We start from the raw sequence: 17976 nt of genomic DNA on the forward strand, positions 1-17976 counted from the left end.
TTCTCTGTTTGGGAATCTGTACCTTTATTTTAATAAGATGGAATGACAGATATTAGGACAGGAGCAAAGACTGGTTTGTGGGAAGAAAATAGGGGAGCTTACTGATTTCACAAAAAAAAATAAAAGTTAAACCTCCCTGTTTTAACAGCTCTTATGGGATCAAGGAGATTGATTCCGGAAGAGCAGGTAATGGTGGGAGATTGTCTACAGTAATCATATAATCAGGTCCACCAAAGGCAGGATTGGATACCCCCCAAAAGTTGAAATTATTACCCCTAAACGTGAAAGGTATTTAGGGGAAACAAGCACATCTGGACTCAAATCCACCGCTGAAACTCTATCAATATCTTTCTCCATCCAGTCCTCAACACCCCCTAGTGGGCTAAAAATCTTCTCTAGCATTTGACAGCTCTCATAACTTTGCACTGTTTTGTCTCATAACCAACACCCCCTGGAAAATAAATCTTGAGTTACCTACATCTTGAACCAAGAGAAACAGTATGTTGACAGCAAAATGTCTTTTTTTCCTACAGTAAATAATCCCAGTGCTGCAACTCTGGGAAAGAAAGAAAGTTGGAAAGAAACTCACAGAGTCTAACAGAGGACAGAGTCATTAGTAGTTACTTGTCCTGACAGTTCAGTTTGGTTTCCAGAATCCAGAGTAGCATGCCCTAAATATGAGGGGTTGGGGAGCAAGTATAAAATGCAGTAATTGTTCCCATCCTCCATAGTCAGCCACTGCATAAACCAAAGACTGGATTGGGTTGACCCATGGGTGATCCAACAGGGCCTTTCCAATAAACATATGAAAAATTGCACCCGTTGATGTTTCCATGAGAACCAATTAACCAGCAGAGCTTGAATGCTGATGAAACAAGAAGAAGTTAACCTTACTTAGTTGCCAATGCAACAAATGAACAGATGTTCAGCTACATTAACCCGCAAGTGGGGAAGCTTCACAGATTTCTGAACTGCAACTCCCAATGGCCCCAACCAACATGGACAATGATAAAGTACGTCATAGGTTGCAGTTCAATATCGTCCGACTTATCAAGCACAGATAATATAGACACACAAGGAGGTCTGCTTGGAGATTTTAGTGGGAATCAATACTGACATGTTTTAGATACACAAAATATCTAAACAAATCTGTCTTTGATTTTAAAGGAAGGGTTGAAACCATAATATAAAAAAGAGAAAATATCAAAAATCGAGAAACAAGCCAGACATTTCCCATACTTCTTCCATCAAGCTAGTCCCTCCCTCCCTCCCTCTATTCCTCCCTCCCTTCCTCCCTCCCTTCTTTCCTCCCTCCCTCCCTTCCTTCCTTCCTTTCCTCCCTCCCTCCCTTATCTGACTCAGGAATTTCTTTTCTGATTTGTGCATAACCACTGCAATAATAAGGCATAATTTGTCAGACTAATTGGCACGTGTCAGGCTAATGAATGAAACACATAAAGCCTCTCCCATTCAGATGAAATACAGGAGTGGGCGTCCCATAATTCACAAAATATCTTCAACAATCCTTATAACATCAATAGCTCAGAATCTCAATGTCCTTGCAAATCACCCTGTAGCCTCCCTAGAACACTAAAGAGAGGTTTGGGGTATAATTAAAAACAGCTTTTGAAGTCACCTTTCCCAAAGCTGTCCTTCTTCCTTGTATCCTGAAGCGGGAAAGACCAAAGTTAGAAATGTGCAGGAGTTGGCATTCTCTGGAGTTTTGTGAATCCAATGCAGCGGAACAAGGAAGGGGTGTTCTCCCACCAGCTTGCTACAATAAATTAAATGTAACAAGCACCATTCCAAGAAACTCAAATGCAGTTTCCTGGTTATAATTCCTACAAAACCTTCTCTTTGGTCATCTAGATATTCAATACATTTGAAGGGCACTATTTTTATGATGCTTGCTAATATATAGGTAAAGGTAAAGGTTTCCCTTGACATTAAGTCCAGTCGTGTCCGACTCTAGGGGGTGGTGCTCATCTCCGTTTCAAAGCCGAAGAGCCGGCGTTTGTCCAAAGACATTTCCTCCGTGGTCATGTGGCCGGCATGACCACACAGAATCCCGTTACCTGCCCACTGAAGCGGTACCTATTAATCTGCCCATATTTGCATGTTTTCAAACTGCTAGGTTGGCAGGAGCTGGGACTAGCCACGGGAGCTCACCCTGTCACACGGATTCAAACCGCCGACCTTCCAATCGGCAAGCTCAGCAGCTCAGCGGTTTAACCCGCAGCGCCACCACGTCCCTATCTTGTTAATATATACTTGGCTCAAATATAGAACGATAGTCCAGGTAAGGCAAATACATCCACCTGCATCTGAACATTCTTGCAGTTTTAAACACAGTTGCAAAAACAGGGGGTTACAACCTGTTGCCCTCCAGATGTTTCGGAACTCAACTCCCCACCAGTGTCAAAGGGCTGTGTAAACTTTAGTTAAAACCTCTGTTGCCCTCTACAACTGCAGTACACAAAGATCTTTTGGAGAACCCTTTGGAAGCCATTCAGTAAAAGCTCCCAGAATGATCCCCAGACTCTCCCAGTCATTCACGTTCATACAACAGCTTGCGGTGTGAAATTAAGGGAAGCTGTTATTCGACCCCAAGTTTTCTAGTAGCAGTTGGTAGCAGCAGGAAGCCATGCCAACAAATGACAGGGAGATGTGGAGATGTTTGCTCCAAGTTCAACAGCTGGCTTTCTTTCTTTCTTTCTTTCTTTCTTTCTTTCTTTCTTTCTTTCTTTCTTTCTTTCTTTCTTTCTTTCTTTCTTTCTTTCTTCCTTCCTTCCTTCCTTCCTTCCTTCCTTCCTTCCTTCCTTCCTTCTTTCCTTCCTTCCTTTCTTTCTTTCTTTCTTTCTTTCTTTCGTTCTTATTCACATTTCTATCACCGCCCATCTCCCCCTAAAAGGAATGACTTTAGCCATTCCGCCAAAGATGTGAGACTCTGCCTGGGCACAATAGCTTAAACATTTCCTTTTCTGGGGGAATAACAAGTCAGCTATGATAACATGCAATGAACTTGACAAGATCTGGCCAGATTATCCTTTGCTAGAGCAAAAGGCACAACATTGGGTCCTCTCTTCCTTTCGCCACTGAGTCCTTACAAGCTTGCATCACAAACAGAAGAAAGTCAGGTCAGAAGCTCTGGCAGCATAATGAGAATAAGAACAGACAAAGCTTTATATGCATTGGTTACAGCAAAGTCACCTGTCCAGCAACTTCTGAAATGTTACCATTCCATTCGTGTTTATTTATTTATCAATTTATTTCAGAGTCTCTTCAACAGCACACTGCCACTCTCTGGAGTGTGGCATGGTTTGCTCCAAATAAATATCTGTTAGATTTGCAATTCTTGTTGGGAGAGCCAATTAATTGGGGAGGGAAGGGTGCAGGGGGGGGGGAGAAAGAGCAGTAGAAAGTGCAAGATGACCTTTCAGTTGCAAAATAAGGAAACCAGATAATAAATCACTACAAAGCAACAACAACCTTAAAATAACTCCTCTGCACCAAGCTGATTGTGGCTAATCTCAAAAAGCTACGCAGGAATGGATCTGGTTAGGAGTTGGATGGGAGACCACCAGGGGATCGCAGGACTATATGCTAGTCATCTGGCAAACTGCTTGCATGTTGTCACCAAGGAAACTACACAGTCACATAAAAAGAAGTGCAAAGAATTTCCCCCAATGGAGCATTTTGAAATGTGCCTGCTGCAAGATCTTGCCGACGAAATAACTGCTAATGAATTCAATTATTAACTAAACAAGAAAGAGAAATGTTCTGGCTCCCTCCCCAAAGTGCTAAGAAGAAGCAACTTTTGTTATCACAAGCAAAGCATATCAACAAACAGGGAAATTGCAGCAACCAGAGGCAAAGGAACACGAACGCTGAACAAAATATCCATGGGTTTAATGCTGCACGGGTCAGAGTTATATTCAGACCAGCTGAAGGCCAAACAAGTTCTTTGAACCCCCTCTTCTAGACCAAGAATTGTTCTACTCAGTAGCTCCCTAGCTGTATTTGCAGAAACTGATGCTTCATTTGTTGTATTCTTCTTTCAGTTCAAGCAGAGCAAAAAGCTAGCCTCCTCCTTGACTTCCGGGTAGGGCCTTCAGGTGGAAATTCAGGGTGATAGAATAAGAAGGCTTCCCAAGTGAATCAGAATCTGGACATTATTATCAACAACTGCCACCACCATTTCAGGGGCATCCTGGAACCTCGTAAAGCACCAGATTTAACTCTTCAGCGCATCATGCACCTTGGTCCATCTCTCCCACTTTTACGTGGTCCGTGGGCATTTCCTTCCCACTCCACTAAAGTGGAAGAGGGCAGGTGCTGCCCTCTTTTTCACAAACAGCTACGGCTGCCTGACTTGGACTGCAAGAAAACAGGGCCACTAGCAATTCTGCTCATATCTTCCCAAAACGTGGCAGTTATTCAAACCCTGCTGCAGAATATCCTTGTGATTTTCCTGCGCTTGGAATTGCTTCTAATGACAAACACTGCGTCTTGTTCCCCAAGTGCACTGAACACCACTCTTCAATTTCTCTTCCCAGCACCTTTGTATAGCTTGTCCTCTGCTTTCCCTTTTCTTTTCTTTTTTCTTTCTTGCAATTTTTAAAAGAACCTCCTTAGAAGTAGATGAGGTGGTGTCCTCCACAGTGAAGTTCCATGCCCTTCCCCTTAACTCTATCAAGACATCCCATTCAACCTTCATTCCTCATGCCCTGCTTATCTGTGGAGTGTGTGTATGACATGGATTGGGTTATGCATCTTCCCCTTGCTCCAGCACTGTTGTGGACTTTTCTCTTGGAAGGATCTTTTGTACAATGCAGCCTGAAGGATCACCACCTCCTCTGCAACCAGGGAAAGTCCTAAAGATGTTGTATACCTGGATGTCTCTCTGCTGCAAACCATATTTGTAAATCTCCATTAGCTTCCCACTCAATCCCTCAGCTCAGACTTCAGTGCACCCTTTCAAAAGATGCCCTCTCCCCTTTTTAACTCAACTCCAAAACTGGTTTGCTGTCTTTTCACCGTATTTGCTACCACCAGTTGGCTTCTGATTTCATGAACTGTGTTTGGCAGTATGCAGTTCTACTTTATATCTTATTATATTGCTGTTTTATTACTTTGTATTGTTTTGTTTTCAATTACATGGCCGTAATTGATTTGTACACTGCCCAGGGAACTGTGGTACTTTGGTGATCTAGAAATGCAAGAAGCGAACAAATCCATTTTTTTTTTCCTACAAGAATACAAACATCTTTTTTTTTTCACTAAATAAATAAATAAGCATCTGGGTCTCCAGGGTCTTCAGACCTACAAAGTTATTTTGCAGATGCCAGTAGCTCTTGAATATTTTATCCTCCTTCCAATAACATCTAGTATGCAGTTCAACTTTCTTGATCTTCATATCACTTCCACTCACTCCAAATAAACCTCACACAGTTTGATCCAGCGTGTCCATGCACTTCTGTCTGCAGTTTTGACTATTTCATGTTCTATGCACAAGTCCACCCATTACAGTTTTCGAAGTTTAGCCCAGTCATTGTAACATTTTGAAACTTCCCAATCTATGCCACATGCACACACACACCCTAACATCGTGGGAACCTCAATGGGAAGAGTAATGCATTTTGGAATCATCCACTTCTGAACCAGGCACCTCTCCCAGAGTACAATCTCCTTGAAATCTAGTTTGTACAGCCCCTTGCATGGCAACGAAGGACGCCCTGCTGCTTGTGAGCCTTGGCATGTTTAGACATCTGGGACAGAGGAGTGAAGGGCGACCCGTCCAGAGGTCTGCCCATGGCTGGGAGGGCACAAGCTAGCAGGGTTGGGCTTATCTCCTTATTCAAGAATTCAGAGCTTAAATTCAGTACATCCTTCCAATTCTACCCTATGTCACTTTCCTTTTTCAAGTTGTTCAGATTCAGTTTCCCTTCTCTCTACCCAAACCTAAGAAAGTGGATCTGCTTGGCTTCCTTATGAAATCTGGACAGGTATCATCCAACATCTTCCACCCACGCATTCAGCTGCACCATGCATTTCATTCCTGGTATCCACAAGGGGAACTTTTCTTTTGGATCCTTAATTATTTCCTCCATGAACAAAGTCAAGGAGGGTGATGGTCAACTTTCAGCCCCCCCACCCCACCCCCTTAAAATTCTCCTTTACCAAAAATCCCTCTCCCAGCCACGGGTCTTAAACCTTCAGGAAGGAATTGCAGGATGCTTATTTTTTTTACTTTTGCACACGGGCTTTTCTTGATCTCTAGGCCCCCATCTCAGTTGAGGATGGGTGTGCAGAACACATGCTTACTTTTTCAAGGAGGGAAGCCCTCCCACACCTCACTTAAATGCACATGTATTTGGGGGGGGGGGGGAGAGAGAAAGAGGGGAGAATTATCCAGGATTATATGGAAGGAGGAGGCGGCTGAACAGAAGCCAGCAGAGAGGAAGGAACAGAAGCTGCAGAATCGGGGCCAAGAAACAGAAGAGAGACGGCTAAGAATACAAACACTGCCTTCACCAGGGCGCTTAATCCTTTGACTACATTGCGCGGTGCCAGGCACCGTAACGTATCCAAATGGGTTGCATTCTCGCACCTGCCAAGTGGCTGGGGGAATTTCAAACAACCAACCGTAGTCAGCTGTTCCTGTTCATCGTGTAGAGAAGCAGTCACCCGGGCTGCCAGGGACACGGGTTAAGCGCGTCGCGTGAAAGCAAGCAACCGCTGAAGCTCGCTCTCTCTTCCTCTCCCCCGACCCAAAGGGGCCGGCTTCGGACAATGGACGAACTATCCAAGGACGAAGGGAGCCTCTGGTCGTCTCCAGAAGCGAGTTGGCCAGGAGGTCGGGGCCAACAGCGGCTTCGGCTGACCCAGGGAAAGGAGAGCCCCCAGGAAGAGAATCGGGGCCGAGGGAGGAGCGCCAATCTCCGCCACCCACTCACTCACTCACTCACTCACCCAGAGTGAAGAACGGGAGCTCCGTGTTGTCCAGGTCGTCCTGCACCGCAACGCGCCCGGGCAGTTCGCTCCGTACGAAGAGCAGCAGGCGCGAGTCGCCGCTGCCACCGCCGCCAGGAGGCACCGAGCCCGGGGCAGCGGCGGCGGCGGCGGCGGCAGATGCTGAAGACGGGGAGGCGCCCGATCCGCCCGGGGGGCTGCCGCTGCTCCGGCTGCTGCTCCAGGCGAGGTCGCTCTCTCTCAGCACCGGCAAGGTAGACACCGTCACCGTCTTCTCCCGGCACGGGCTGCTGCCGCCGCCGCCACCCCGGCCTCCGCCGCCCGGGCTGCCCCTGCCCCCGCCACCCCCCCTGCCCCCGCCGCCCGGCTCTGCCTGCGCGGCCGCCGCCGCCGCCGCCGCCACGGGGCCCGGCCCGCTGGCCAGCAGCAGCAGGAGCGGCAGGAGAGGCGGCGGCGGCGCCGGCGAAGAGGCGGTGGAAGAGGACGAGGCGGAGGCGGCGGCGGCGGCGGGCGAGGGACAGGCGGCGGCGGGCAGGAAGAGGAGGAGGCGGCGGCGGCGGAGCAGCAGCGAGGCGCGCGGGGCTGCCATGGCGCGGAGGACCGGCGAGGCGGAGAAGCAGACGCGGAGCGCGGGGCAGCCGCCGCCGCAGCAGCAGCAGCAGCAGCGACAGCAGGAACCGCCTGCCTCGCCGCTAGGCAGAGCCCACCTCGCTTCGCCCGCCTCCTGAGCCCCCTCGCTCCGCCCCCGAGTCAGGCTCCGCCCGGCCGGGGACCCGCTTTCGCCCCCCGGCACAGAGGAGAAGCGACGACGGCGGCGCTGCGCTCGGAAGCGACGCGCACCAGCCAGCTGTTCCAACTTTCCGCGGCGGCTCCGTGCGCTCCTCCCGTCCAGGCAGGACAAGCCTCAGAGATGCAGCGTCATTCTGAACGGATTATTATTATTATTATTATTATTATTATTATTATTATTTAAATTACCCATCTTTCGGGGGTCCCCCGGTCGCCCTTCCCACGACTTCGGAAGCGGCAGCGCGCTGACTTTCGGAGACAGGTTTTTATAGAGCGGGCGCCAGACTCCGGCGGGGTGAACGCCGCCGGGTCGGGCTGCGCCGCTTCTGCAGCTGGGCCTACAAGGGGAGTATCTTGGCTCGCTAGCCGCCAGATGTTCAAGACAGGTTCCCAGGCTCCCTCCAGGCTGCCTGGGGATACTGGGAGGTGCAGTGCAGCAGCCTCTAGCCGTCCACAGGTCCCCCACCTGTGCTTTGCCGGTTGGACCCTAATAAGGGAATTTTCATAGTCATCCCACCGGGACGCGTGCACACATGTCAAATTTTTGGCTTACTGTGAAAGAGAGGAAAGGGAAGGAAAGGGAAGGGAAGGGAGGGGGGAGGGAGGGAGGGAGGAGAGGGACAATTATACCTGTCTGTAAGCATTTTACACAGATTAATAGAAAACTTCGTATAGGAGGCACATTACAGTTGCGCACATACTTTTAAAGGCTTTCCTAGATATTTCCTGGAGGACTCTTCCCCACATTAAATATACACATACATACATACATACACACAAATATATTTAATTGAATACGTGACTTATCCTAGATATTTCTGTCTTGCTCTTTTCCTGCCCTTGTAATGAAAAAGAAAAAGGCAAATAAATAAAAACAATTGTGTGATTGTTAATGTCCATGTGAGAAAGAGTACTCAAACGTATCTGGCACTTCTCACACCCCTTAGAAATAATGACTGGTGGTTTCTGTCTCCCTGATGACATAAAGAAACAGTCAGAATGAAGCTTAACACTTAAAATTATGCTAAAATCCCTTCTTCATTTTGTGCAATCAATAAGCAACAATGAGCGATAAATAACAATAAAGACATGCCTGAGCAAGCCCATTTCGGAGGTTTACAGGTTTATTTGCTGCCAGGCTACGCCACAGATAAAATTAAGCATCCTTTTGCACAAACCTTTGATGTAGGGAAAATTGATTCACTTTCACACACTGGGAAGAAGCAGAAGAAATAGAATTCCCCCCCCCACACACACACACACAGTACTGGTTCATCACTGGAGTAAAGAAAAAGAGATTTTGCTCCCAAAGGGAACCTGTTGTCTGTTGAAATTATCCAGCAGTCAGAAGAAGGAGGAGGAGGAGGAGGAGGAGGAGAGGAGGAGGAGGAGGAGGAGGAGGGATGATGTTGATGGAGAAGGACAAGGAGAAGGAGGAGAAGGAGAAGGAGGAGGAAGAGGAGAGGAGGAGGAGGAGGAGGGGGAGGAAGAAGAAGGAGAAGAAGGAGAGGAGGAGGAGGAGGAGGAGGGATGATGTTGATGGAGAAGGAGAAGGACAAGGAGAAGGAGGAGGAGGAGGAGGAGAGGAGGAGGAGGAGGAGGAGGAGGGATGATGTTGATGGAGAAGGAGAAGGACAAGGAGAAGGAGGAGGAGGAGAGGAGGAGGAGGAGGAGGAGGAGGAGGAGGAGGAGGAGGAGGAGGAGGGATGATGTTGATGGAGAAGGAGAAGGACAAGGAGAAGGAGGAGGAGGAGAGGAGGAGGAGGAGAGGAGGAGGAGAGGAGGAGGAGGAGGAGGGGGAGGAAGAAGGAGAAGGAGGAGAAGGAGAAGAAGAGGAGGAGGAGGAGGGGAGGGGGGAGGAAGAAGAACAAGAAGAAGGGGAGGGGGGAGGAGGAGGAGGGGGGAGGAAGAAGAAGGAGAAGAAGGAGAAGGAGAGGAGGAGGAGGAGGAGGGATGATGTTGATGGAGAAGGAGAAGGACAAGGAGAAGGAGGAGGAGGAGAGGAGGAGGAGGAGAGGAGGAGGAGAGGAGGAGGAGGAGGAGGAGGAGGGGGAGGAAGAAGGAGAAGGAGGAGAAGGAGAGGAGGAGGAGGAGGAGGGATGATGTTGATGGAGAAGGACAAGGAGAAGGAGGAGGAGAGGAGGAGGAGGAGGAGGAGAGGAGGAGGAGGAGGAGGGGGAGGAAGAAGAAGGAGAAGAAGGAGAAGGAGGAGGAGAGGAGGAGGAGGAGGAGGGGGAGGAAGAAGAAGGAGAAGAAGGAGAAGGAGAGGAGGAGGAGGAGGAGGAGGGGGAGGAAGAAGAAGGAGAAGAAGGAGAAGGAGAGGAGGAGGAGGAGGAGGAGAGGAGGAGGAGGAGGAGGGGGAGGGGGAGGAAGAAGAAGGAGAAGGAGAAGGAGAGGAGGAGGAGGAGGAGGAGGGATGATGTTGATGGAGAAGGAGAAGGACAAGGAGAAGGAGGAGGAGGAGAGGAGGAGGAGGAGGAGGAGGAGGAGGGATGATGTTGATGGAGAAGGAGAAGGACAAGGAGAAGGAGGAGGAGGAGGAGAGGAGGAGGAGGAGGAGGAGGAGAGGAGGAGGAGGAGGGGGAGGAAGAAGAAGGAGAAGAAGGAGAAGGAGAGGAGGAGGAGGAGGAGGGATGATGTTGATGGAGAAGGAGAAGGACAAGGAGAAGGAGGAGGAGGAGAGGAGGAGGAGGAGAGGAGGAGGAGAAGGAGGAGAAGGAGAAGAGGAGGAGGAGGAGGGGGAGGAAGAAGGAGAAGGAGGAGAAGGAGAAGAAGAGGAGGAGGAGGAGGGGAGGGGGGAGGAAGAAGAACAAGAAGAAGGGGAGGGGGGAGGAGGAGGAGGGGGGAGGAAGAAGAAGAAGAAGAAGAAGAAGGGGAGGAGGAGGAGGAGGAGGAAAGAAATCTCTGTACTTGATCAAAGTACGGAATCTCTACTGGACCAAGCTCAAAAGTAGGCCAGAAGAAAATTGCAATGAAGTGTTGCCCCATTAGGTGAACTGAAGAAGCATTGTAAGCTGTGGCAGCATTGGAGAATTGTTTGCTTTTCAAATGCAAACATGAGCTCCCTTCTTCTTCTTCTTGGAGAAACAGGAGGCATAATGAATGGCCTATTTAACAGGCTGCTTGCAGATTTGTCAGATAACATATACAAGCAAAGAATTCATGAAGCCGGCAACAACCCTCTCGGTTTGAAAGATCTGGGTAATGGGAAGGCTTAGATTTTGATAACTGGGCATCTCCCACCTCAGATCTTCGGATGTGAGAGGTGGTGAGGGGATGGGGCATTTGTGAGAATTTGGGACGTAATTAAGAACTGAGGAGCTGCATCCAGACCAATGTTTTCAAACTTGCCCATCAAGCGACCGTTTGGAGTTGGGGGTAACTAAGGAATGGGAAACAAAGCTGGGGATACTATAATCACTCTATTCAAACCAGGCCATGTCCACTTCTAGATGGCCCATCACAGAAGTTTAGAAAGAAGACACAATAAGGATTTCAACAAGCTGCATACCTACAGAAAACAGGTAGGGAAGAAGTCTCATCCAATATATCTAAGCTTATGAACATCCCCAAATGGGGAGATTTAAGGCAGGCAAACAAACAAGCAAGCGAGAGGTTTCTTTATACAACCCATAAAACCCCTATTAATTAAAATTTAAAAGAGAGAGCGAAGATTTCCCTCTATCTTCCTCTACAGACCCTTGCATTTTCCATTGTTTTCCCTAGTCTTTTAAGTCAATATTTGCACTGTAAATAAGCCCCTCTCCCTTTGGCTGAAATTGGAGATAAAGAAATGTGATAGACAGATAGATTGATCAATCGATAGATAAGTAGAACCGGTTGCTTGATAACAGCAGTGGCAGATGTGTATCTGGTTAGTTGTCGAGGGCACAGGACACTGGGTTGAATCAGCCGATGGCCTGATGGGATGAAGTCCTTCTTTGCCCATCCACTTCCCCCTCCAGAGAAAATGGAAATGCCCCGTTTCCAAAGATGAAGCTGCTACAGTTTTACTTTCTTCTCCCTCATGGCATTTGCAAGCTGTCTCTGTTTCCCTTCAACTTGACAAAAAGTGGTTATTCAGTTTAATCCCTTATTTAAGCTTTCACCTCTGGCTCCTCTGTATCCTGTTCGCCTCCTCATTCAAGCTTCTTCTAGACAGCTTCATCGCTTCTATTGTCCTCTGCAGATTTGACTCCCTCCTACCCCATCTGCTCATTAATGGCATGTAATGCTCTTGATCTTTTAGCCCTGATCTCTCTGTCTTGTGTGTGTGATGTATGTATGTATGATGTATGTGTGTATACATATACTGTGTGTGTGTGTGTATTGTAATTCCCTTCTCACCCCCTATGGGTGGCATGTGTCTTCCTCAACCTCGGGTCCTCTACCAGAGGCCTGGGAGTTTGAGGGTTCTGCGCAGGATCTCAGCTCTTCCTAGCACTGCACTCTTCTGGAGAGAGAGCTCTGATGTTGCTCCTGGGATCTGCTGGAGCCCCTCTCCCAGCTTAGGAGTCACAGCCCCGAGTGCTCCAACCACCACTGGGACTTGCCACATCCTCTCTAGCTCCTCCTTCAAGCCCTGGTACTTCTCCAGCTTCTCATGCTCCTGCTTCCTGATGTTGCTGTCACTTGGCACCACTAAATCTATCACCACCACTGTCTTCTGGTCCTTGTCTACTACCACAATGTCTGAGTGATTGTCCAGAACCTGCCTGTCCGTCAGGATCTGGAAGTCCCACAGAATCTTAGCCCTGTCATTCTCCACAACCTTTTGTGGAATCTCCCATCTGGACTTGGGAGGGTCTGGCCCATACACTGTGCAGATGTTCCTGTACACAATGCCAGCTACTGTGTATGCTGCACCTGCCATATATATATATATATATATGGGGGTGAATAAAAACTATCCTGTTTGGGGTGAACCACACTGTCTTTTCCAACGCAGTGCCTTTTCTTGGCATCATCTTGTCACATTAGCTCATCTCTCTCCTTTACCCTCATCTGCCCTTCTAACAAACCCCATCCTATTTTCTCTCCCATCCGTTGGGTTCTACAGCTTGACTATCTTTCCTTCTCTCTCTCTTTTTTATGGGGGAATTGTTCTGTCCCCTTGCTTTGTCTTTTCCCTCTGCCTTCTCATTTCCCTCGGTTGTCAATTCTTTCACTGCATCTGTTGCCCTCTGCACAATTTTTCTAGCCTTGGATTGATGCTGTCCCAGTTCTCCCTCTCTCTCTCCCCACCCCACCCCCACCCCACAATCTTTCTCTTACTGCTGGGTTTACCCTTCAGCAATGCCTTCCTGTTTGACAATTGACTTTGCAATAACAACACAGAGGCAAGATTTTGGATGGGTTGCCATTACCATTTTGTAGGGAATGGAGTCTGTAATGCATGCACCATTTCCAAAGGCAATGGGCTGCCCCCTCCATGTGCTGGACCCACCTGGCTCAGGCAACTGTGAGACAGCAGGCAGACTCAGAGTAAAAATACTTTTACTGGAATTTTCATTGCCCTTTCAAAATATCAACGGCTGGATAGGCGGACAGGCTCTGGGGACTCCTATTCAGAGTTCAGATCCTGCTCTGATCAATAGCAGCTAAAGAGCTGTTATGACTTGATAGCCTGTTTAGCAACGTGTGTAGGAGAACACCGATGGTTCTGTGGAAACACAGCATCTGATCCCAAAGGTGTTGCACTTCCTATCTGGAAGAATTTGGGATCAAGGTCCCAAAAACTCAAAATGACAGCTGGATTTGCAGGAAGAGCTGGCAGGAAATGAAACCAGTCTGCAAATATCCAAACAATGGGTTCTTCTTGCATGTTTGAGTTCCAATTTTCTCCTTCTTTACTTTTCATCTCATAGTTTAGGATGGTCTTCTCCATCTATCATCTGCAGATTTTCTAAGCAGGGCTTTTAAGGCTGCAACCTTTTCAAGCAAGGAATAATCCTGAATTTTTTCCAGAGAGGGTTCAATCCATTTATGGATTATTATGTGCCTGTTATTATGTGCCTTAGTCATTAGAAGTCCTATGTCTACAACCAAAGATAATGAAATAGAAAGATATGGATCCCATTAATACCAATTTTTATTTTTGAAAAATCAAGTGGGGTCAGTGACCCAGTCCTTTATCATAAGATGCTGAGATTTAAATCAGACAGAAAAGCCAAATCTCTCTTATTTTACACATTTATCCAGCCATGTTCCCTTGATCATTTAAAAAAAAGTGTTTGTCCTTCTTCAAATCATGATAACCCATTTGTGTATGGGTCTTGATACACACACAGAGTGTGCCATAAAAGAATGCAATTTGTTACACATGATCATTAAATTTCCATGTTTCACAATAGCTATTTGCCAGTTATATTTTTCCTGTAATTACCATTGGTAAGAACTACAAATGAAGTTGAATAGACTTTTCATCGTCATTCTCATAAATGAAATGTCTGTATTAATAAAGATTTGCTTTAAAAATCTTTGACCAGTACTACTTGACTGGTTATTAATGGAACTGCCTGGGCACTGAATTTCTTGCATTGCTGCTAAATAATAATAATAATAATAATAATAATAATAATAATAATAATAATTCATTGAGTAAGAAAAGAAAGGTTTCTTTGATCTTGGCCTGGAATGTATGTTGAAAGTTGGTTTCTTTGTGAGACATTCAAATGACTAACTTTTAATATATGACCTATGCCAAGCAGAACTGTGATAGAATAGCACCATTAATGCCACCTGGATTATCAGCATAAAAGACAATAAATGAATAAATGGGTTAATTACAATCACCCCACAGAATTTAATTAGAACATCTCTATTCCTGCCAGAATCTCAATTATCAGCCTCTACTACCTGGGGACTGCTACTAGATGGGTGTCAAAATTTGCTCTGGGCTTACATTTAACAGGGTAGAGGCTGAATTATTGTTTTGTTCTTTACTTTTATCTCTTTTTTTTTTTTTGCCCCCTTTAATTAATAAGTCTGTTTGGATTGTAAGGATCTGGGATATGTGTGATAAGACATGGAGATCGTTTTTATCCTATTCTTTTTCCTTAACTGACTGTTGCAATTTTAAAATGTATTTATTTTGGCTTTGTTATGTACCTGTTTCGTGGTATATACATTCAGTGCTATATAAATTTAGTAAGGAAGGAAATAAATATATATGCTAAGAGTCAAACTACAGGGCATTTTTGCTTAACTGGCAAGTGATCTGACTCAATCAATTTCCCAGGATATTTCTTCAACTCCCTAATCAATCCTACGCTCCTGAGATTTTGTCATGGTCTCTCATCCCATCCAGGTATTAACTAGCCTTTGTTACTGAGATAATCAAGGTTGGCTATATGCTATCCTCCTGCCACTGTATTTTTGTTAAAGGCATCAAGGGTATATAAAACTTATTTGGGGGTGAACGATGACATCTGGAGCTGATGGAATTGACTGATGGGGTTGAATATGGTGTGGGAAAGTGGAAAAGTGGGTATGCTCTGCGTACAAAAGAAAGCTCACAATTTTCTTAAACACCGTCTTTCCATTTTTCCATAATTCCCCCCATCTTCTCCAATATAATTTCATCTCATTTATTGAAAATTAAAGACAGCTGCTGCCGAGAGTCAAACTAAGAGCTTTGGGAGATGCAGGTTGTGCTTCTGAGACCTGAATGACAGCCTTTATTTCTAAAGTGGCTTCTGTTGACATACAAGATCATGTGCAAATTTTATGCAGAACTGAACCTTGTTTCAACCTTTTTTTTAACTGCTATACTTCTTTTCTTAGAAACAACCATACAGCCCATCTTTTATTTTAACTGCTCACATTTCCTCTTAAAATATGCATTTTTGAATATATTTTCTCCTAATGCATACATTTTTTTTTTTTAAAGCCAAGAATAGCATCACCACTGTGAACCACACGCTGCTCTCGGAAGCACAGATTTCAACCAGTTCTTGCATAAAAGTCCTTGGGATCCAACAGAGGTGGAAATGTCTGCATGGATCTAAGAGTCCCCATTCTCACTGACTACCCAAGAAACAATTATTAGATTCAAAGATCCCCCTAAACCAGTGTTTTCAAAGGTAGTCAGTATTGACTCCCAAGGGTTGATGGGGCTATCCAAGGGGTCAGCGTTGTTGTGGTTATTATTCATAGTACTATTAGTTAAAGTAGTATTTATTTAAGTTATTTTCATATAACAAATGTTTGGGGGTCATTGAACAATCTGAAGCTTCATGAAGGGGTCGATGAGCTGAAGAGTTTGGGGATCCCTGCCCTAAACCATCAAGCAGTTTGTTTCGTTTGGCTCAGAAAGACTGTGACATTTGACTCCATCTCCTGTACTTCTGAACTGCAATGTTTGGCTTAGCATGATATATGAAGTGATCCCATTGTGTCTTCTTCAAGAAAGCACCGCTAAGCAAATGGTTGTTGTTTATTCATTTAGTCGCTTCCGACTCTTCGTGACTTCATGGACCAGCCCACGCCAGAGCTTCCTGTCAGTCATCAACACCCCCAGCTCCCCCAGGGACGAGTCCGTCACCTCTAGAATATCATCCATCCACCTTGCCCTTGGTCGGCCCCTCTTCCTTTTGCCCTCCACTCTCCCCAGCATCAGCATCTTCTCCAGGGTGTCCTGTCTTCTCATTATGTGGCCAAAGTATTTCAGTTTTGCCTTTAATATCATTCCCTCAAGCGAGCAGTCTGGCTTTATTTCCTGGAGGATGGACTGGTTTGATCATCTTGCAGTCCAAGGCACTCTCAGAATTTTCCTCCAACACCACAGTTCAAAAGCATCTATCTTCCTTCTCTCAGCCTTCCTTATGGTCCAGCTCTCGCAGCCATATGTTACTACGGGGAACACCATTGCTTTAACTATGCGGGCCTTTGTTGTTAGTGTGATGTCTCTGCTCTTAACTATTTTATCGAGATTTGTCATTGCTCTTCTCCCAAGGATAAGCAAACTATAGCTTATCAAAACCAAAAGCCAAGTCAATGTGCCGTGCAACAGGGTGTGCACAATTCAAAATCAGCCAGCCAGCTAGCATGTCCATTTACCTGACACCTTTTGTGCTCCTTACAACATCACAAGGTTTTTTTGTTTTTTGTTTGTAAAGGAGACCTCCCCTCCCTCCATCAACAGCTTGCTTGATTGACAGGGGCTCCTCCTGCAGGGGAACAGACCCACCCAAAGGTGCAAAAATTTCCTTGCAACCAATTCTCCAGGGGATGCCATTTTTTCAAAGAACAGGTAATCTATATACCTGTCTACTGAGTAACAGAGACTTCACCTCAAAGCCAAGTCATCGTCAGCAAGTTCATTGCTGACATAGTTAAAACAGGGACCTCTACCAACCACTTGAGAGGGGAGAAGATGTTTTGCTCAGGACTGGTGAGAAGATAGTTCTCACTATCTATTTTTCAGAACCACTTCAGTTCCGCAGTATATCCCTTGTCCCTTAATTTGGCTAGCTATCTGGCCCATGAAAAAGGACCCACACTGTAATGCAATAATTTGTGGCTGTTCCTATTTGCCTATAATTTTGCAGAATCTGCATGGAATTCCATCTTGCTGTGACCTGGCACCTTTCATCCTGTTGACCTGAGGTCAATCAGAGATGAGATTCTTTCTTTAAGACTCTCTCTCTGTCTGTCTCTCTGTCTCTCTCATCATTGCCTTGCAACCAATTCTCCAGCTGTCTCTCTCTGAATTATCAATAGTCTGTCTTGGCCCAAGAACTTCCCTTGCACAGATTTTCCAACTCTCTCTTCCTTCTAGCTAAAAGCTCTCCATAAGAAAATAACCCCATCAAAGCCACTGATTGGCAGGAATGATTGGAAACAGCACCTTGCAAACAGATGCAAAGGTTAAATTTCATAAAAGAAAGGCCTGGCTTTGTATCATCCAAAGTGTTCTATTTCTAGAAAACAAACCTCTTTGTGCAACAGAAACTTGGCTTAGCTAGATGCCAATGCCCTCTGTTGGAAACATTTGGAAAAGCATGACTGTAAGTCAACCCAGCATTGGTCATGGTCCTGAAAGCTGACCACTGCATAGCAGCTTCACCAAATCTTTACAAGATGCAATAGGAAAAACTTAGTTGAATGTTGGCCCTAGCTTGACTGCCTGTAAATGAACCTTCTGGCCAGATAGAAAGTTTTTGCTTTAGATTTTGATCATGGTTTACATTGCTCACCACTCTGCCTCTACTA

The 17976-nt window shown here is 46.1% G+C and overlaps 1 protein-coding gene across 1 annotated transcript in view; it reads right to left on the reverse strand.

Annotated features, from left to right (window-relative positions):
• ASTN2 (astrotactin 2) overlaps nt 1-8273 on the reverse strand; it is a 289840-nt gene extending 281567 nt beyond the window's left edge. The window contains exons 1-4 of the mRNA XM_063316464.1: nt 8228-8273; nt 7951-8099; nt 7386-7789; nt 6973-7298 (exon numbers count right to left, since the gene is read on the reverse strand). Of these exons, the coding sequence (XP_063172534.1) occupies nt 6973-7298; nt 7386-7789; nt 7951-8099; nt 8228-8273 (925 nt within the window). The remainder of the gene's footprint in view (nt 1-6972; nt 7299-7385; nt 7790-7950; nt 8100-8227) is intronic.
• Between the last annotated feature and the right edge of the window lie 9703 nt (nt 8274-17976).

The sequence above is a fragment of the Candoia aspera genome, chromosome 16, assembly GCF_035149785.1.
Source record: "Candoia aspera isolate rCanAsp1 chromosome 16, rCanAsp1.hap2, whole genome shotgun sequence".
NCBI lineage: Eukaryota > Metazoa > Chordata > Lepidosauria > Squamata > Boidae > Candoia > Candoia aspera.